This window comes from Saimiri boliviensis, chromosome 6 (assembly GCF_048565385.1).
Source record: "Saimiri boliviensis isolate mSaiBol1 chromosome 6, mSaiBol1.pri, whole genome shotgun sequence".
Lineage (NCBI taxonomy): Eukaryota > Metazoa > Chordata > Mammalia > Primates > Cebidae > Saimiri > Saimiri boliviensis.
Window position 1 is genome coordinate 104,194,613 of NC_133454.1, and position 21,547 is coordinate 104,216,159.

At 43.2% G+C, this 21,547-nt stretch overlaps 1 protein-coding gene across 2 annotated transcripts in view; it reads left to right on the forward strand.

The window, feature by feature from the left end:
• Window positions 1-475: 475 nt before the first annotated feature.
• Window positions 476-21,547, forward strand: part of LDLRAD3 (low density lipoprotein receptor class A domain containing 3) — a 289,197-nt gene continuing 268,125 nt past the window's right edge. Inside the window, exon 1 of one of the 2 annotated variants that reach the window (XM_039470544.2) lies at window positions 476-561. In XM_039470544.2, coding sequence (XP_039326478.1) covers window positions 516-561 — 46 coding nt within the window. In that variant the 5' untranslated portion in view covers window positions 476-515. Of the gene's footprint in view, window positions 562-1,900; window positions 5,215-21,547 lie in introns of those variants that run through there. The other variant, XM_074401310.1, reaches the window with a different exon arrangement.

Genomic DNA, 21,547 nt, shown 5'->3' on the forward strand with positions numbered 1-21,547 from the left:
TTCAACCCTGGTGAATCTGACGATTATGTGCCTTGGTGTTGCTCTTCTTGAGGAATATCTTTGTGGTGTTCTTCGTATTTCCTGGACTTGAATATTGGCCTGCCTTGCTAGGTTGGGGAAGTTTTCCTGGATAATATCCTGAAGAGTATTTTCCAGCTTGGATTCATTCTCTTCGTCACATTCAGGTACACTTATCAAATGTAGATTGGGTCTTTTCACATAGTCCCACATTTCTTGGAGACTTTGTTCATTCCTTTTTACCCTTTTTTCTCTATTCTTGCCTTCTCGTTTTATTTCATTGAGTTGATCTTTGACCTCTGATATCCTTTCTTCTGCTTGGTCAATTTGGCTGTTGAAACTTGTGCAGGCGCTGGCAAAACTTAGTGAAGCCGGGGCGGGCCGGCGCGCGGGAGGAGGGACGGGTGGGGGGCGTGGCCGGCGCGGCGAGGGGCGGGGTCAGCGCCGAGGCCGCGGGGGCAGCGACGGCGCCGGGCAGTGGGAGCGGCTGCCGTGCCATGTGGCTGCTGGGGCCGCTGTGCCTGCTGCTGAGCAGTGCGGCGGGTGAGTGGGGCGGCCGGCGAACTTCCCGTGGGGCACGGGGTGCGGGGTCGCGGTACATGGTGGTAGGGTGCGTTTAAGTCCCCTCCCGGGGCGGGGGCCGCTCTGTGGGCGTTTGTGTGCACGGAGGGCGGACCCCGGCGCCGGGCTGGCCGGGACCCTGCCGAGGGGCCGCAGCGGGGTGCGCGCTGTCCTATTGTGTGGGCGTGCGCGCCTGGCCGTGTTGTGTTGCGTGCGCGGGCGGGGCTCTGTGTGCAGCCCGGGTCTGGGGAGCCCGGCAGCCCCATTGGGCGTAGCTGGGCGGGAGAGGAGAGGAGAGAACTCTTCCCTGATCTCCTCTTCCCACTCTTCCCAGACGTCCGGGCGCCCACGGCTGCGTTAGCTTCCTCGGGGCCTCTTCCTGAGTCTCTGGCATGCACTCCACGCCTCAGTTTCCCTACCTGCCCCACGGAAGGAGTAGCAAACCGCTTCCTTTCATTCCTTTCTGGGACTGTTTGGTTTGGGTAAAGTGAGTTGCAGCAGGGCCAGACCTGGGAATTGCTCATTTTTCCCACTGATCCTGGGAACGGAAGCTTCATTTAAGATGTCCGACCACCCTCACTTGCCCAGCGATGGGCGCCCTGACTGGTGAGGGGCGCTGGGAGAGGACATGGGGCTTCATCCGGCAGCCCTTTGAACCTGGCATCACCACCAAGAGTGCATCCCAGGGCCTGGACCGCAGCAAGCCTCCCTCCCCTCCAGACAGTGTGCCGTTCCCAGGAACTTTTCTGCTGATGTGGGCACGCTCCGAATTCCGGCCTGGGAGCCCTTCCTCCTCTGCCCCTGCCCACTGTCCACAGCTGTCAGCTGTCCCTCCTGGTCTGGACAGCCCCGCCCTTGGCCCCTTGATGTTTATTTCTGGGCATCTGATGCCCAGAATGTGGGTGACAGGGCCCAGTGAACTTTCTTCAGTAGACTCTTGCCTGCCTGGCGTTTGTGCCATCCGCATGTCTAATAGGTGCCCGGTTTTGCCAAGTGCTTCTAGCAGCTTGCCTGTCGAAGTATCTTTGGTGATGTGTGGGTTTGCTAAGTTGAGAGTCATTTCATTCTGAGTTGTCCCTTGGAGATATGAATACGTTAAAGGGAAATCTACCCTCTTCCTTGATGTCCCTGGTCCTGAGCATCCTCACAGTCCACTGGGCAGACCACTTTACTGCTCTCAGACCCACGATGTCATCTTCACGCTCCTGACACCCATTTAGATGCTTGTGGGTTTGCTGGGCTTCCGGGGAGGGGCTGGACTTCTAGGGAGGGGCAAGGCCTTCTGATGGCTGCTGTAGATTTTTTTATTTACTTATTTTTTTTTGCTTGAGAAGGAGTTTCGCTCTTGTTACCCAGGCTGGAGTGCAATGGCGCCATCTTGGCTTACCGCAACCTCCGCCTCCTGGGTTCAGGCAATTCTCCTGCCTCAGCCTCCTGAGTAGCTGGGATTACAGGCACGCGCCACCATGCCCAGCTAATTTTTTGTATTTTTAGTAGAGACGGGTTTCACCATGTTGACCAGATTGGTCTGGATCTCTTGACCTCGTGATCCACCCACCTCGGCCTTCCAAAGTGCTGGGGTTACAGGCGTGAGCCACTGCACCCAGCCTGCTGTAGATTTTTAACCAGGTCTGGGTGAGAGTGCCCTATTAGGCCAGCTGGGGACAGAGTTCCCACAGGACATTGGGCAGCCTGGAGCAGATGTGGATTGTTTGGAGGCTGTTAGAGCAGGTCGATTTCCAGGATGTCTGCAGACATGAAGACCTGTTTGGATTCACAAATTCAATTTGTGTAGCTGTGGTGTTTCCTCTGATAGTACCTGAGAAGGACAGAATGGAAGCTGGCTCTTGTGTGTGTCCTGGGAGATCCACTGTGGCCAAATGGAAACTGCTATTTATTGCATCTCCCAGTTGGTACTGGGTTGCTTTGAGTTGAGTTTCCATCTCTGTAAAAATAGTTGCAAAGTTAATATTGTCCCTTTCTGGTCAGCAGTGGCTATTTAATATGTGTATGTACATCTAAAATAGGTCTAAAATAAATAAAATAGTTTTAGTGGGGAGCAGAGGGGTGGGGGACGAAGAGCTCAACTGTCCCTAGTGGGTTTTCTGTGGTCAGGATGGTTCCCAACATTTTAAATTATCTGTGGGCTTCGAATTACCTTTACAGTTGCTGCCTTAGAAACTTCTAGGCAGGTTGGAGTATACGCATCTTTCATGTTACATTAAACATCATCTTTTTAGCATGGATTCCAAGTGTTGCCAGAAACGGGGCTGGTCATTTTTACAATGTCAACCAGATGCCTCTGGTCTTCCAGCCCATAAGAAAAGCCTGTTTGTAGAGCCGGCCATGGTGGCTCACGCCTGTAATCCCAGCACTTTGGGTGGCTGAGGCAGGCGGATTATCTAAGGTCAGGAGTTCAAGACCAGCCTGACTAACATGGAGAAATCCCGCCTCTACTAAAAATACAAAAAAATTAGCTGGGTGTGGTGGTGTGCGCCTGTAGTCCCAGCTACTCAGGAGGCTCAGGCAAGAGAATTGCTTGAACCTGGGAGGCGGAGGTTGCAGTGAGCCGAGTTCGCGCCAGTGCACTCCAGCTTGGTGCCTGGTGATGAAGTGAGACTCTGTCTCAAAAAAGCAAAACCAAACAAAACAACAAAATTAGCCAGGTATAGTGACACACAGCTGTAATCCCAGCTACTCTGGAGGCTAAGGCAGGAGAATTGCTTGAACCCAGGAGGCAGAGGTTGCTGTGAGCCAAGATCATGCCACTGCACTCCAGCCTGGGCAAGAAGAGCCAGACTCTGTCTCAGAACAAAGAAACAAATGAACAACAACAACAATAAACCAAGAAAGAGAAAAGCCTGTTTTGTTCAGTTTGGGTTTCACAGACAGATCAGAGACCCTACCCTTCCATCCCATGGCCTATGCTTCCATCCTCTTCTGGGAAATTGATAAAACAAGAGACTGTACAAGCCACGACTTTGAGTTTCTGTCTCTATCTGATAGTCTATGAAAGAATCTTGGGGTCAAGGTTGAACCCTAGTTAGAGTCCTGGGTCTTTCTGGCGCTAGAAGCCCACTGATATTCCAAGAGCAGCTTGGAGGCCTTTATTATTTCGGAACCTTCTCAGACACCCTCTTGTGTATTTTTTTCTTCCTTTGTTTTTATTTGTGTTAGGGAAGTGAAGCATTGATTTTCAGCATCGCTATTTTTTAATGTATCCTGTGAGACAGACTCAGCCCAAGTCATGTCATCTGATCTCCAGTTTTCCTGCATGTGGGTGGAGCTAGTGGGTTTCAGTGTGTATGGCTTGAGAAGTTTCTAAAGGCCGCCATGCTGGACGATGGTCTATCTTCTCACCTCCTCTAGGACTGACCTTTGCTTAGACTTCCTGACATTCTCTATCAGTGAAAAGCCTCGATTTTTCCCGTGTGTACTCCCAGGAGTGAGAGTGTTGACCTTTTCTACTGGAAAGATCTGCTTAATGATGTGAGGGGTGGGCTTTATTGTTTTTAACTAGCCGAGTAGCTGTGCACAGCTCAGCACAGCTCAATTCGGAAAGATGGAGCCTGGAAGAGGCCTTGTACACTAGGGTATAAATAAAGACGACTTGTTGCTTTTCATCTTCAAAGAGATGCGACTAAGGCTCCCTACTGGGGTGTGAGATGTTTTTTCCTGACAACCTACTTAGGCCATTTACTGTGGGATAAGTGGGGGAGGGAGAGAGGTATGAGCAGAAGAGGGTGGGATGATAAATTCTGGGCCCTGAAGAGTGGTTTAGACACTTTTCAGCCAGTCTGCAGGATAAGTGGAAATTGGACTGTATTATCACCTTTGTAAAGCAGTTTAGAGAATTTGGAGTTTAAGAACACTTATAATAAAGTAATTTCATAATAAAGAATTGCCTTAAGCCAGGTGCTGTGGCTCATACCTGTAATCCCAGCACTTTGGGAGGCCAAGGTGAGTGGATCACTTGAGGTCAGGAGTTTGAGACCAGCTTGGCCAAAATGGTGCAACCCTTGTCTCTACTAAAAATACAAAAATTAGCCAAGCGTGGTGATGCGCACTTATACTTCCAGCTACTTGGAGGCTGAGGTGGGAAAATCACTTGAACCTAGGAAGCTGAGGTTGCAGCGAGCCAAGACGGCGCTACTGCACTCCAGAGTAAGACTGCCTTAATTTAAAAAATTGGCCTTTACAACCTTGCCTGTTTATGTGGGCAAACGGAAGAGGGGGAACCCACTATTAGTGAAGCATCTCCTGTGTGTGAGATGCTTTGCTCATTGCTTTAAGCACATAATCTCATTGAAACCTGCCAAGGATATCATGTGACAGGAAATCATTGTACGGTTCAGGAGAGATCAATAACACCAGGGTACCACAATAAAGGCTGAAGCCTAGAGTCCGACTGAAGTTTCTCCTCGCCCCCAACGTGGGCTGTTCCCACTCTGTTTACAGGCTTCCTGCACCATACTTCCATGCCTTTCCTCCACAATGCTCTTGTGAATTGACACAGTCCTTGAGATTGTTTCCATGAATGCTCCCCGTCCCGAAATCTGTTCACTTTGTGGTCACTGCCCAGGATTTATTCAGCAGAGACATCAGCTTTCTCTGCAGGATACTTTGGTGTTTATGGTAAGTACGTAAAATACATCTCAATCCTTATGTGAAGATGAAACTTTTTCAGAATAACTGGTCATTTTGCTGTGTGTGTGGATGAGTGACGAACACTCTAGGTGGGGAGATGGTACCAGCTAGGGTTTGATTTCTTGACCTGAATTGTAGTTACATGGGGGTTTGTTTTCATTTTTTGAGCTCTAAATTCATATCCCCCCTCCCTTAAAATATATTTATTGTATATTAGAATTAAAAAATAAGATACTTTACACCATGGACAAGCCTTGGTGTGATGCAGCTGTTTTCAGGTTTAGGATTGTCCCAGGGACGAATCTATTTTTGGTTGTTGGGTTTTCTTGTTTGTTTTCTTTTCCTCTTTCTGTCATTGGAATATTTAGGAAATGCTTTGGCTGTTCAAACCATGCGGTTTTATTGTTGTTGTTTTATCAGTGCTTCTACCTGACAACCAGAGATTTTTAAGTGGGCTGCTCGTGTGTGTGTGTGTGTGTGTGTGTGTGTGTGCATGCCCACGTGTGTGTGCATGTGCATATGGATGTAACTGCCTTCTTCTATTGTTGTGAAAGAATCTCACTTGGATGCTAAGGAGTACCTTGAAGATCTTTGCTGGGAGAGCAGTCAGGTACTTTCGGTCTGCCATATTTGCTCGTCACGTCATTGGCTTGATGTTTAATATAGCTTAGCATAGTACGTGGACTTTTGTGACCGAGTGACTGCGTGGTCAGGCAGATAGCAAAAGTTTATTTGAGGTATGATTCTTAGGGCTTGGAGGTGGTTGCAGAGATGGGTTTAGTCTCGGGTGGGGTTTCTCAGCCGAGGTACCAATCACACCTTGGCCTGGATAGTTCTTTGTTGTGGGAGCTGTCCTGCGCATTGCAGGATGGTCACCGCAGCATAACTAGTTCTTCATGCCAGTATTGGCTTCCTCTTCACTCCCAGTGGTGACAGCCAAAAATGCCTTCAGACATTGCCACGTTGCCCCTACTTGAGAATCCCTGGTCTAGCCTGAGCAAACATCCTTGCCACACATTGAGCATTATCACTGTGCTTCCTACGTGTGTCTTCTGGATGCAGGGGCAAGATGCCATCTTGCTCCCAAGGGCCTTTAGGCTTTGGATTTATGTTTTGTTGCCACACAGTTCCATGGAAAAACCCATTCTTAACCAGAAATGCCCTCAGCACTGACCCTTTCCCTTCTGCTTTCCTCTTGTGCCAGAGTTAAAACTTCTGGAATTTTCTATACGTGGTTTCCTTGGGGAGAGACATATGCAGAGAAAGCAGGTGACAGGCAGGTGACAGCTGACACCAAAAGCCACTTGGTTCCCTGAATGTTAAACCTGGGAGGTTCACCAGCCCTGAGGGCCTCAGGAGCACAAGCTGCCAGTTTGCCTTGGAAGTCTTGTGTTGAAATCCTAACCCTGGAAGTTTCCCTTCCTCCACGCCACAGAGTAGGTATTGTTCTTCCGGGCTCCCCTTTCCCTCCCCCTAATTCCTTCTCCCTTGCCATCAAAAGGCTTTACAACTTGAGTCATTCTGCAGGTGCTTGGGAAAGTCATCTGTACCAGCGGCAAGCTGTGTGCGTGTGTGTTTTTAGACGTTTTCATCTTACACTTTTTTCTCTAAAGTCTCTTTGTTGCTCTGTGTGGCTTTATAACACTTCAGTTCCTTTAAGACACTTTTTCTTCCAGTTGTCGTTTTTCTTTGCTCTGTTCCAAACCTTCCTGGAGAATTGTACTTCCACCTTCCTTAAGACTAGCCACATAACTTATCTGTGGCTGTCTTCTTTTGGGCATGAATTCACAGGATGTGAGGTGGCACACAGAGGAGGGTGATGGCTTCCTGGGGAGAAGTGCACATTATCTCAGTTCAGGCCCATTGATCTCAAACCTTGCCCTCTTGGAAAAGCCTTCTCTAGTGAGGAGCTCTGGCTTTCCACATGTGCAGATGTCATTTTCTTTGTCTTTGAAGCTATCCAAACAGGAGATGTCCTGATGGATCTTGGACCTTGATGGGAACACAGAGCTGTGCAGATGTTACAGTGTCCAGACAAGCATGGGTACTGCATCTTCAGGGATATTTAATCAATGTGTCACTCTTGAACAGGTTTCAGAGGTGATGACACATGTCCTAGCTTGCCTCTTTAGCTTTCCAGATAAAATGTTGCTGTACGTGTATTGGTGCTCTGAGACTTTTTCTAGTTCTAGGCTTCTGAGGTTTGAGCTAGAAGTGTCTTCTGTGGCTTTTGGACAATAGCCTTTTTTACCTTATGGTCATACACAGTATATATGTATGTGCATGTGTGTGTGTATACACTATATATATACATATATATATATATATATATATATATATATATGTATGTATATATATATACTGTATACATAAAACCTCCCTTACCTTCTAAATTCTACTAGAATGAAAACTCCTTGAGAAAATGGGATCATATGTTAAATGTCTATGATACTTTTTCTCTGTGGTATCTAGAAGAGTGAGAATGGTTCCCGTTCATTGAAGGTTTACTCTGTCTGGCAGGGTAGCAAGCACTGTATGTTTCTTATTTTGTTGTAAACTTCTTGATTTAAAAACACTGCAAAAATAATACACAGACTGAGTACATGCTACGATACAAAATTCAAACAAATCAGAAGTAATGGCAATAATAAAACATTAAAGTCTTCCTTCATCTTCCTTTCCCACTTCTCTGCCCTCCCTTAAGTAACTACTGTGAATTGTCCGGTATATATCAATTTAGCTTTAACATGGATTTATATTTATATACATGCACACACACACACAGACATAATTTAATGAGCTCCCGCTTGTCTCTATCTGTAGTTTTTTGGCTGGCTTTTAAACTCAACTACTATATTTCATCAGTTCTACTTTGAGCCATGTAAATGGGTCACATCTGTCTCCTGTTGTTTAGACATTTCAGTTATTCCCAAGCAGTTTGGCAGTTTCCCTCACCTTCCCTTGCTCTGCTCAACTCTTGAACAGACACCCCTTTTGCTGCTATCGCAGAAGCACAGCTGATACAGCTTCAGTTGTGTTTTCCTCTTTCAAGTCTCTTAAAGCGCTTGGCTCTTGCTCCGCCAGAAAATATGGAATTATAGTAATTTCTTGTGGTGATAGATATTGGCTTCACTATTATCAAATCCACGTTGTTTTCCTACCTCTTTGTGTATACACAAATGTGTATAATTTTTCATTTCAATGCCAGATGTATTTGCATCCTCTTTTAAAGGACATTCTAAATCGTAGGTCAGTTCAACCTTTGCAGCACCAGCCATGCACATAACTCGGCAGAAGTGACGATATATGAACAGCTGTGACCAGGTTTACCCAGGCACTGCCAGTGACCAATAAATCACAGCTTCTGCCCACCCTGTGCTTTTAGAAGATGTAGTTGGCCATTAGGTACATCCTGATGTCGGCGATGTTACACTATCGAATAAATGTGTCTTCTTGGCCATCTTTCTTTCAGCTCTTACCTATCTACCCATTCTTTTAAAAACAGCTTTCCAGCATGTGTGCATACTATAATTTATTGAATGCTTTCTCTGCCGGTGGATCTTACTTCATTTGCAGAGCAGTTTATTCAGGTACGTAGAATGCTCTGCCATTTTATACATGAGGAAACTAAAAGGTTAAGTGACTTTCCTAAACCTTGACCAGTAAGAGGTAGTTTCAGAATTGGCACGTGGGTCTGCGTGACTTAGACCTGGCCTCTTAACCACTGTCTCTGCTGCTTTAGGTATGGAGTAGAAATCTCAGTCTTTATGTGTTAGGAGAAGAAATCTAAGTCTGTATGTGTCAGAGATGATAAGTGCACCATCCACCTTGTGCTGGAGAACTCCTGCATCGCATAGGGATGTCAGTATTGACTCCATGCTTATCATGTTGGATAGAATGATTTGTTAGAGAGCCATTGGAATGAGGAGCATCTCAAGTTAATTTCACTCAAATGGCCTGTCTTTGGCAGATAGAAACTGTTGTTCTGCTATTCTCCTGTGTGGAGCGTGTAACAGTCTAGGTGTTTAAATTAGCTTTTGCAGAGACTCAATTAAAAGAAACAAAAATAAGAATAAACAAATTATTTCAGCACCATGAGACTTGCCTTTGAATATATTAATGGTAGAGACAGTTTTTCCCCTTTTATGGGAATATTTTGTTAGAATACCAACCAAAAGCAATTTCTTTTTCCCCAGCACTTCCCTCAAATAGCGCTGGGTGCCAAGTAGAAGGGCCCACTGTTCAAAAAGTCTGGAAATAGATTTTCTAGACAAAGCTATAGTACCGATGATAATACCTCATATCAAAAGAGAAAGTATTTTTAAAAGTACTTTCTGACCCTGAACTTAAGCTTATATGGTCCATGTATGAGAGAATGTTTCCTGAACTAGAGATTGATGTTCTTTATTGTGGAAGCTGAAATTTTAATGTGTCGCTCAAGAAAGAAACTAGTAATAATTGACCCCATCTTGTTGCTTCAAACTGAGGGGCTCTTGTGACAAAGTAGGCAGTGGTGCCTTGTGAGAAAGTAATGCCGCAGGTCTGTAAAGTGTTAACAACTACATGCAGAGCAGAGTGAACCCCAGGATTTTAAACTCACTCCCAAGCTCTTTCCAGAGGCCCGAGAACCAGACTCTCCTTTTAATGAGTCATTGTAATATAAAGAGACTGGTGATAAATTGGGTGAATTCGCTGGTACCCAAATCCAACTGTGATTTTTAACAGACAAATAGCACAGTGTGCAGACGGTGTTGTCTCTGTCCTGGAGAGTGGCCACAAGGAGGGAGGGCAGGCCCTTTAGCTTACTCTGGAACAGGCCTTGGGCATCTGGGTGCTGCAAGTATGTGAAATTTATGAATAACTTGATTTAAAAGACTTGCAAACCCAAGGTGCCAGTGTTCCAGGTGGCAGTGGGACACTTATGTGTTTGTTGGCACAGAGAAGTGAAAGCATAAGGGGTGTTTAATTTTATTGCATTAAAAATCCCTTCTCATTATTATAAGGCCCAGTGAGTTTGGCTTGTGGAATGTCAGAAGTGTGTCCTCTTTGATGGCATTACTGGAACATTTTCCTTCAGCTTTAGCCTTGAATCAGAGCAGTGTTCTCCAGGCGTCATTAAATTAATTGGACATGGCTGAAAAATGAGCCCTGGTCACACTTGTAGTTCCACAGTCAGTTCAGAAAAGCCTCTTGATTGATTTGGAAAGTTCTAAATTTAACTTGTTTTTTTTTTTTAATTATGAAAATAAAACGGGGAGTTTGGGGAAGGGAAGAGTTGTTAGCAACACAGGGTAGTTCATCAGAGTTAAAGCTGTAAAAATTAGTTAATGCTAAGAGAAACCAGAACAGAACTAAATAAAGTGTTTCAAAAACTGATTGATAAAAACATTGGCATAAGTTTGATTAAAAAATATGATACTGGCAAGTGAGCCCAGCGGGCAGGAACCTGGGGAGCAGCAGGATTGGAATGAGTTGATCCTTACTTCTATAAAAGAGAGAAAGTCAAAAAGAATGACTTTTACATTAAGAATATTTGGTATTAATGAAAGATAGAACTAATCTTGTAAATGTTATAGTGAAACAATAAACATTGGTGGATCCTATGAAGGGCAGTGGTGATATAGTAGGGTAAAGACTCAGCATACCCAGAGTTCATTTATGTTTTCAAGTAAATGATAAAGACAATACAAGAAAAGCTAACAGATGTCAAAAATATAAGGTTCAGTTTTTGAATAATAAACATACCAGAACAATCAGAGATGATAAAAAATGTGAATATATATATTCAGAGAAAGGAACACTTCCCAGAATTGAAGGGCAACATCAACATCTTTTGAAAGTATCCGTAAAATGTGACTTGGTAACAATCCTGAACAGAAAAAAAAGAATTCTTCTGTTTTCTTGTGTGACTAAAGCTCCATGAGGTGGGATGGGGTCTATTGTGTTTTTGATGTTTATCTCATTTGCTATTATACTCCAGAAACGGATTCCATGCTTAGCACAGTGTCAGGGACACAGTAGGGTTTCCTCTAAGTTACCTACAAGAGGGAATGGAGGGGATCATTAAAGTCATGACTATGACTTTGAAAAGGAGATCAAGTTGGGAGTCAGACTAAGCCACGGTGAATGAAATTTACCTGGCCAAACTAACTTTACTCTTTGGTGAAAAATTGTTTCTGTCTCTCTAGAGTTTAGAACAGTCTCACTGATCTTCAAAGACTTGGAAATATCTTTACAAGAGACTCCTTTTGCTTATAAAGATGAAGAGAAAGAGGCCTTGAGAGGGCAATGGATTATAGCAATTTTAAATCAAGTGATGAATTAGATACATTATGAGACTAGCATGTGACGTATCAAAGGGGTTTCTGACAGGCTAATGAAAACTGCTATGCATCTTAATTCCATTTGAAGGGAGTTTACATAGTTTACTTAACAAGTAGGAGAGGTCACCAAGAAGAAAGAAATGAAAGCAGGTCCGTTTTATAAAATATCAGTATTTGGCTGGGTGAGATGGCTCACATCTGTAATCTTAGTACATTGGGAGGCTGAGGCATGGGGATCACTTGAGGGCAGGGCTTTCAGACCAGCCTGGCCAGAATGGTAAAACTCTGTCTCTATTAAAAATATAAAAATTAGCCAGGCATGGTGGCACATGCCTGTAATCCCAGCTACTCGGGAGGCTGAGGCATGAGATTTGCTTGAATCTGGGAGGTGGAGGTTGCAGTGAGCTGAGATCATGCCACTGCACTCCAGCCTGGGTGACAGAATGAGACTATGTCAAACACCACCACCACCACCACCACCACCACCACCACCACCACCAACAACAACAACAACAACAAACCAGTATTAAACACATTAAATAGTAAGGAAGAGTTGGCCTAGTTTAAAAGAAAATAAAAGTTTTCTGGTCAAACCATGCAAATGATTCCAGGAAGGAAGCACATCAGTAAATATAACATTAAAGGAAAACGGAAGACTATAGGTATAAATACATCAAGTAAAGACTAAATGTAAAGCAAAATGTTACTAACTCTTATTAAAAGAAATCACCGCCAAGGCATGGTGGCTCACGCTTGTTATCCTAGCATTTTGAGAGGTTGATGCAGGCGGATCACCTAAACTCAGGAGTTTGAGACAGCCTGGGCAACATAGCAAAACCTCGTCTCTACAAAAAATACAAAAAAATTAGCTGGCCATGGAGGTGTGCACCTGTAGTCCCAGCTACTCGGGAGGCTGAGGCAGGAGAATCACTTGAACCTGGGAGGAAGAGGTTGCAGTGAACCGAGATTGTGCCATTGCACTCCAGCCTGGGCGACAGAGCAAGACTCAGTCTCAAAAAGAAAAAAAAAAAAAAAGTAGAAATCACCTATTTGCTCATTTTAGGACATATAGTAAAAATCAGGAGATATAAACAGAGTGAAAATTTAAGGAAATAAAATCCATTATGTAAAGACTACTTTTACGGTATCAGATAAGTAATTTCATACCACTAAGCATTGAAGTAAACAGGGTTACAACAAATGGCAAAAGGTTCATTAAACAACAAATATCTGATCATACCCACATAAAAAGACATGAAGAATGTAATGAACATAATGAAAGCGTATTCAAGGTTCTTCAAGTATAAAATTAGCTAGCGCTTGCCAAATTTTTGAAGGTTAAAATATTTGGAGAATACATCGTTCTGTTGTTTTTAAGTAAAGTCTATGGGAATGGGGAAGTGCTCATCTGGTGCTGAGGACTGGGTAGTATGTGCAGTGGTGGTGGGTGGGACCGACCAGTTCCTGGGTGGGACTGACCAGTTCCCTGGGGACCTCCTAGGATCCTTTGCTCCACACACCTGCTCCCTGGATCTGCAGAAGTGCTCACTAATGGAAGCTATGGGGATAAAATCATTCCTGCTAATGAGATGAGAAGGTTGATTAACTTTGAGTTGGGCTTAGTGAGTCTGACACCAGTGGATACCCAATGGGTGTCTGCTGGTGGGAATTTACAAGAGCAACTTAGAGCACCTCATGTGGTTGGAAAGAGGACTTGAAGTTTACTGAGAAACTAAAGAAAATGTATTTTTGGTATTATATATTATTAAGCATTCACAATATTTAAATTATTCAATAACAGAGCTGGGCATGGTGACTCATGCCTGTAATTCCAGCTACTCGGGAGACTGAGACAGGAGGATTGCTTGAGGCCAGGAGTGGAGACCAGACTGGGCAACATTGCAAGACTCCATCTCTAAAAATAACATTCAAAAAAATTATTAGAAAACATTTTCCTGGTTAAGTATAGTGGATTTTCTCTTTTCAAATTGTACCATATGGATTATTTTGTAGAGCTTTGCTGCTCCTACTGTGGTCAACAGACCAACAGCATCAGCATCACCCAAATCAGAATCTGCATTTTAACGAGATCCCCAAATGATATGTGTGCATATTAAAGTTTGAGAGGCATTGATATAGTGACTAAGAATACAGGCTTTAGAGTGAGTCAATCTGTGTTCAGATTCCAGCTCCTTGCCTTGACTTTGGCTAAGTTTCTTAAACTTTTTCAATCCATCACATCTTTCTCTATTAATAGATATAGTAATAGTCCTTACCATGTAGAAATATTTTAAATAAGATAATGCATGTAAAGCACTTAACTTTATGTATAATTGGTCACTAAATGTTATTGATTAGTAATAGATTTATTATGAAAACCTGGACAAAACGTAGAAAAACATAACATACAGTGTATCGCCTAAGGATTTTTTTTTTTTTTTTTTTTTTTTTAGATGGAGTCTTGCTCTGTCACCAGGCTGGAGAGCAGTGGCACAATCTCAGCTCACTGCAACCTCCACCTCCTGGGTTCAAGCGATTCTTCTGCCTCAGCCTCCTGAGTAGCTGGGACCACAGGCATGTGCCACCACCACGCCCAGCACATTTTTTTGTGTTTTTAGTAGAGACGGGGTTTCACCATATTGGCCAGGATGGTCTCAATCTCCTATCCTCGTGATTTGCCCGCCTTGGCCTCCCAGAGTGCTGGGATTACAGGTGTGAGCCCTCACCTCAATATTTTTAACACATTGGTTTATTTGTTTATTTTTGATTTTATATAGTTTTGATCATACATAGAATGCGATTTCTTGTCCTGCCTTTTTCACTCATGAATATAGCATAAGCATTTTCCCGTGTTCCGCTATCTATGAGTACAGGGAGTGTCCCATCACAGAGTGCTGATTGTATTCTGTGTATTCATGTTGGCTGTAAAAATCATCTGACCCACCCAAGCCAGCAACATGCTGCCTTATGGCTTGTATCCTTGTCTATACTTAGGAGATCATATTACCTGACTCCTCTACTTTTACCTGATAGTCTTTAGAATCCAGTTAGAATCATGTAGTATGTAAAAACAGCTAGTTAAAACGTAAACTGGGCTGGGTATGGTGGCTCACACCTGTAATCCCAGCACTTTGAGAGGCTGAGGCGGGTGGATCACTTGAGCTCAGGAGTTTGAGACCAGTCTGGGCAACATGGTGAAACCCCGTCTCTACTAAAAATACAAAAATTAGCCAGGTATAGTGGTGTGCACATGCAGTCTGAGTGGCTTGGGAGGCTGAGACAGGAGAATTGGTTGAACCCAGGAGACAGAGGTTGCATTGAGCTGAGATTGCCCCATGGCACTCCAGCCTGGGTGACAGAGTGAGACCTTGTCTCAAAAAAAAAAAAAAAAAAAAAAAAAAAAGAAGAAGAAGAAGAAAAGAAAAAAGTGAAATGCTGTACACATCTGTGTTATTTTAAGTGGGTGATTCTATATGTAGAAAAAGCCTAAAAACAAAAGTTTCTCATTGACTCCACGATTCCATTTCTAGTACTTTAACCCGATGAAATAGTTTGCAATGTGTACAAAAGTTTGGCAATGAGGATACCTGTATTTGTGACAGTATCATTTATAGTGGAGAAACACTGGAGACTAACAAAATGCTCACTAGTAGGGGAGAGTTATCGTGTCAGTATACTCAAATATTATGCAGCCAGTTAGAATGTGTCACCGATCTGACCTGTGTTCCCCAGTAAGGTAGCTACTAGCCACTTGGGCTACTTAAACTTAAATTACTTAAGTTTAAATAAAATTTAAAAATTCAGTTTCTTAGTCACATCCAGCTTATTTTCAAATGCTCGGTAGCCCCATGTGGCTGTTGGGACCCTATTAGACGCACAGACGTAGAGCATTTCTGTCATTGCGGAAAGTTCTAGTGGGCAGTGCTGCTGTAGAATGATTCTTCCATGGAAAGAAAATTCTTACAAAACAGATGATTCCAATTTGTAGCGTGTATATGTGTGAGGTACAGATTGCCCCATGGTGCTTGGTGCCCAGCCTGTCATTTCTTTATTTTTCTGCATTTAGACCAGTCTGGCCATAGTAGTCCCCACTCACTAAAAGCTAGAGATCTGGTGTCAGTCACCTCGAAGTCTGGTGTATGTCAATTCTTGAGGGCCTTCCTCTTCCCATAGGCTCCACTGGGACTCCTGGGTGCCTGGTCTGGTCATGGGTGTTACTATTTCTTTTTGTTTCAAAGACTGTTGTTGCCCAGTCTTGGACCTTCTTTGCTTCCAACTTCTTCATCCACCTCTTGCTTTCAGTTAACTACCCTCTACATTTTACAGTACTGATAGTCAAGGGTTGGGGAGGAGGAAGCCACCCTCCCCTCCCTCACTGAGATTGATGGAGGGTGTTACGTCGCGGGTGGAAAAAAGGCTGAAAACCATAGTATTTGAGTACACAGTAACAACCACCCCAGACCTTGATTCACATGCGCATGCGTGAGCTCCTCTCATCTAGTTTGCAGACCCTCCTGGACACTTTGCAAGAAGGCTGTGCCGTTACTGGACCCTCCATCCCCTGCCCCTCCCAGTGTTGGGCCTCCAGGTACCCAGGCCTTGACACAGGGCTGAAGTGACACAAATCAAGATGCTGTCAGTATCACAGTGATCCCTGGTTCTTGTTGGCTTTTCGGTTTGATGGATAAGGAATTCTGTTTCCCAGCTCAGACTTTCCCCTACAGCTCAGCGCAGCTGTATGTAGTGTGTGCTCTTGTTTGCTCTCTGGTCTTACTATTAATTAAGGATATGTGTTTGCAGACTGCGTCTCACAGAAAGTTTCCTGCTGTTTACCCTTTGAAACCTGGCTAGTGAGTCTCCTTCTCTAGAAAAGTGTCCTCCCATTTTCCACTCCCAATCAGAGAAATAATCTCTGACTTCTTAATGTCCGCCTCTAATTTGTATTTGTTCATGTTGAACTTAACACATGGTATTGCAATTTATTTATGCTTGTTCCCTATACTTGAATGGTTATTAAGCCTAGATGATTATAAGAGTAACTTGGGTGCTTTAATATATTAAATACAGCATTTAATATCTTAAATATTAAAAATTATAAATAAAATAAAAATAATAAATAAAAACATATTTTTAATTACTGTAAATTTTGGAATCTTCCAAATAGCATAAAAGGTCTGAGAATAATATAACAAACACTAGTGTACCTATCACATAGATTTATCAGATTTTTAATATATGTTATTATAATTCAGGCTTTCCTTTTAAAAGAAAAATATGGATGGGTGTGGTGGCTCATGCATGTAATCCCAGCACTTTGGGAGCCTGAGGCAAGTGGATCACTTGAAGCCAGGAGTTTGAGACTAGCCTGGCCAACATGGTGAAACCCCGTCTCTACTAAAAATATGCAGAAAAATATTAGTCCTGCATGGTGGGGCCACAACTGTAGTCTCTAGCTACTTCGGAGGCTGGGACATAAGAATTGCTTGAAGCCAGGAGGCGGAGGTTGCAGTGAGCTGAAATTTCACCACTCAGCTCCAGCTTGGGTGACAGAGCGAGACTCTGTTCCTCACCAAAAAAAGAAAAATGTATTACAGATAGTGTCAAAGATTTTGCCTCATCCCATTGCTCTCTCTTGCCCCAGAGGTCATCACTATCCTCAAATTTGCATATATACTTTCTTTCTCTGTTTTTAATCTTTCACTGCTGATGTGCATTTATATCCCTTGCATAGGATTTTAAAGCGAACATAGGTGCTATCAAATGGTCTATACTTCTGCAGCTGGCTTTTTCCGTTTACCTTTATAGTTTTGAGTTCCATCTCCCTTATAATTTTGAGTTCTATCCACATCGCCACACATAGATATAGTTTAACTGCTGTAGAATATCCTATTGTATAAATGTACTACAGTTTGCACATTCTTCTCTTAACAAGATATTTAGATAACCATGGCTAGCCACAGTAGTGAAAATTTTTGTGCGTAATAGCAGGACTTTCTCTGTAATAATACTCTTGAAGTAGAATTGCTGATCAAAGGATTTGCATGTTTTCAACCTGAGTAGATATTGTCAACTTCTCTATAAAATGGTCTGACCCATTTATGCTCTGATTAGTGGTTTATGAGAGCATCTGTTTCTCCACCTTTCTTCCAACATTTGGAATTTAGAGTTTTAAATTTGTTTCTTCAAGGTGCAAGGTGGTGGCTTGCTGTGGCTTTAATCTGCCTGCCCCTGATGACTAGTCAGGGGAGCGGTGGGCTGTGGCCAGGCCTGCTCCTTCATCCCCTGCTGAGGTGGATATGGATAGGGAACCCCAGGGCCATTCAGACAGTCAAGAGGTGGTTGTTGTACAGTTGCCATGGCATGAATGTCCAGGCCCTAGTTCTGGACCGTAGAGCTGGGTGATAAGGTCTCATTCTGCTGGAGATCAGAATGTTTACCATTTGTGTGGATTTTGGTGCCTCTGTGGCTCAGCTTATAGAAGGCAGTGAACTGGAGCCATGTCCTCCTCCTTCCTGGAGGGTGTCTCACTCTGTGACTGCTGGAACCACTCATCCAGGGTATGCCGCTGGGAGAAGATAAGCCAAGCAGTGGGCATCCACTTTCTAGGCTCTGCTTCCAGTGCAGGTGTGAGAGAGTGATGGTTCAGAAGGTGGGCTCTTGAACCAAATGGTCTGAGTTCAAGTCCTGGCTGTGTGATAATAGGCCAGTTGCAGAGCTGCTCTGCCTCAATGAGTTCTTTACCTGTAAAAGGAGGATAAGGTTTAAACTAGCCTCATGGCATTCTTGGGGAGAGTAGACAAGATCATGAATGCAGGGTACTTAGCCCATGCTGGCTCTGCAGGAGCACTCACCACATAGTTACCAGTCCATACTGAGACTAGGATTGAGGGCTGGGAGTGTCATTTATCTCAAATCCCCAGTGCCTAGCCCAGTGCTGGCACTGAGTGGGAACTTAGTAAATGCTTGTTGAATGCATGAATGAGTTTCTATTTAGTGACTTCTCATGTGTGGTTTGGTTTGTATAGCAGGCTATGTAAAGCTTTTGAATTTTACTCTAAGAGTAATGAGAATATTTAAAATTTTTTGAAATTTTAAATTTTTGTGAGTACAGAGTAGGTGCATATTTACAGGGTACGTGAGATGTTTTTTGATACAGGCATGCAATGCATCATTATCACATCATGGAGAATGGGGTATCCATTCCCTCAAGCATTTATCCTAACTATACTCTTTTAGTTATTTTAAAATGTGCAATGTGGATATTTTAAACCAGGCACACTACTGTGATCCTGTCTGTAATTTTTTTTTTTTTTTTTGAGATGGAATCTCACTCTGTTGCCTGGGCTGGAGTGCAGTGGTGCAATCTCAGCTCACTGCAACCTAGGACTCCTGGGTTCAAGTGATTCTCCTGCCTCAGCCTCCCAAGTAGCTGGGGTTACAGGCACCTGCCACTACGCCCAGTTAATTTTTTGTATTTTTAGTAGAGATGGGGTTTCACTATATTGGCTAGTTTGGTCTCAAACTCCTGACCTCGTGATTGAGCTGCCTCGGCCTCCCAAAGTTCTGGGATTATAGATGTGAGCCACTGCGCCTGGCCGTTTGTGGTCTTGAAACAGAGATAAGTACTGTTGATCCACCTGAAAATAATCTGAAAATTTTTGATTACGAATCATAAACTTGAAGTTAGGCTTTTGTGACTCCTTATTTTCACATTGACTTTAAAAAAATTATTCTTCGCATTTTTCCTCCTCCTTGAAATGTTCTTCCCTCTGTCTTCTTGGTCTTTTTGAAATGTATTTAATAACCTTTTTCTCTTTTTGTTGATTATAAATCCTGACGTTTTTGGAGTTTGAACTTGAGCTTGTCTCCAAGTTCTAGGGGTATTCTCTTTCATAACCTAGGACATAATGCAGGGTTAGTGCTAAGGTGAGATTCTGGAAGCAGAGTCTTTAGAATTCCAGGTATATTTTAGTTTTAATGCTAGTTCAAATAGTTTATCTCAGTCTCTTTTTGCATCTACAGAAAGTATCTTTTTCATCCTAAATTTTGGGTTGAAGAAGGTATACCCGCTTGTGGGGCCATCATCAGGACTACATGGCTGATGATCATTTTCCATACGCTGGTTTGCACTGACTTCAAAAGGGTATGAACAGCTTGGGTCTGGGAGGTTCATTAAGTTTCCTGGGTTCTCTGGAGCACCTCCAGTTTAATGAGTGCATACGGTAGACTAAAGAGCTTCAAAGATTTTGAAATAGAAATGCCCTTTCTCTAAGTATATTTAGAGGAGGACACACCGACTGTTCCCTTTCCTGTTTAAATACTTTTTGTTTATTTGAGAGATGGAAGATGAAAGCAGAATGAAAATAAATTATCTGTAGACTTAAGCTGTTAGCATACATAGGACACCATGAAAAGGACATTTAGTGGATTTAGAACCCAACATGGGTGGGGAACAAAAGGGAGGGAAAGAAGACTGGCTTTGCAAAATAAATCACAGTGCCACTTGGAATTGGTGATCTGAGTGAAGATATGGAAATAATGTGGTAAAGACTAAACTAGAAGTAGGCATACCAGAAGAAGACATAATCAGAACAACACAGAGATCAGAAGTACAAAGATGTAGATGTTGATGTAGATGGAGAACAAAGTAGAGTTATATGGTGACAGTCAGTCACAACTGTGGAGGGAGGAAGGCCAGGCCACAAGGACGATGGATTTAAATACCGTTGGATTACATTTTTAATTATGGTCCATTGCCTGAGATTTTGGGATGAACATATTTGTGTCTGTGCATGTATATGAAACCAACCATAGTCCCATAGATAGTTTTTCTGGGTAAACATAGAAATTGACCCTTTTGGTCTTAAAGCTTGAAACTTAGATTTTTTTTTTTTTTTCATGTGTGTTCCTTCCTCTGGGAATAATATTTGGGCCTCTTTAAAAAAAAGTATCAAAGAACTGAAACTCGCCAGATTGTTGCATCTGGATGGTTAGATGCCAGACACCTCATTCATCATGATTGCTTCCTTGCCCCTCCCGGTTCCATGTTTTTTTTTTTTTTTTTTTTTTTTTCCTGCATTGTTACATTTCTTCCCTAACACCTCTAGTTTTAGTCATTCAGGGAGATTGATTTGAGACTGAACTCCAGTCTCCTCAGCTTCAGCACCCAATTAAAGCCTTCTTCCTTGGCAATAATCATCATCTCAGTCATTGACTTTCTTTGCAGAAAGCAGCAGGACCTAGACCCAACTTGTGTTGTTGCTGTAACATACATACCCACATATAAACATTGCTGGCCTTTGACCTGGGAAGAAATTCAACACTGGGCATTAAAGTTCTCCACTCTGTATCTGCTTACCATCTATTTTTAGATGACCTGTTTGAGATTATTGTCACTGGCTTTTTAAAACAATTGCTTATTGTTCACTTACTTGTAAATCAATATAGTAGGGATGGCTGGATGTGCAGAGCTTTCTCCTGACCTTAAGTAATTAGGAATTTATGAGGAGAGGGAAAATGTGCACATAGGTCTCCAAGTAAGGTGTTGTATAGTAATGTGGTGAGTGGCACAAGAGTGATAAAAGTGACAAAAGAGTGATGTAGACCTAATGTTGCTGGAGTTAGAGGAGGTCCACATTTCTTCCAGCAGCAATGAATAAATAAGGATTGGGAAGGCAGACCTTGACATGATGGAATTCCCGGATGGCATGGGCTGGGTCCCAGAGGTGAGAAACTACGCAGTATATTTGGGAAGCCATAAACCTTACAAGTTTGCTGGAGTCTTAAGGAGCAATGGAAGATAAAACTGGAAAGAGGGCATTGTCTACTAGGAACACTCCTGCTACTAACCATATTCCCGTTATTTGGTGCTTACTGTGTCCCAGCCACTGGGGAAAGTGCTTTACTCACTTGATTTTTTTGAATCCCCTCAAGATCCATGTGAGGGCAAGACTGTCGTGATCATGATTTGATCCAGTAGGAGACTGAGGTTCAGAGAC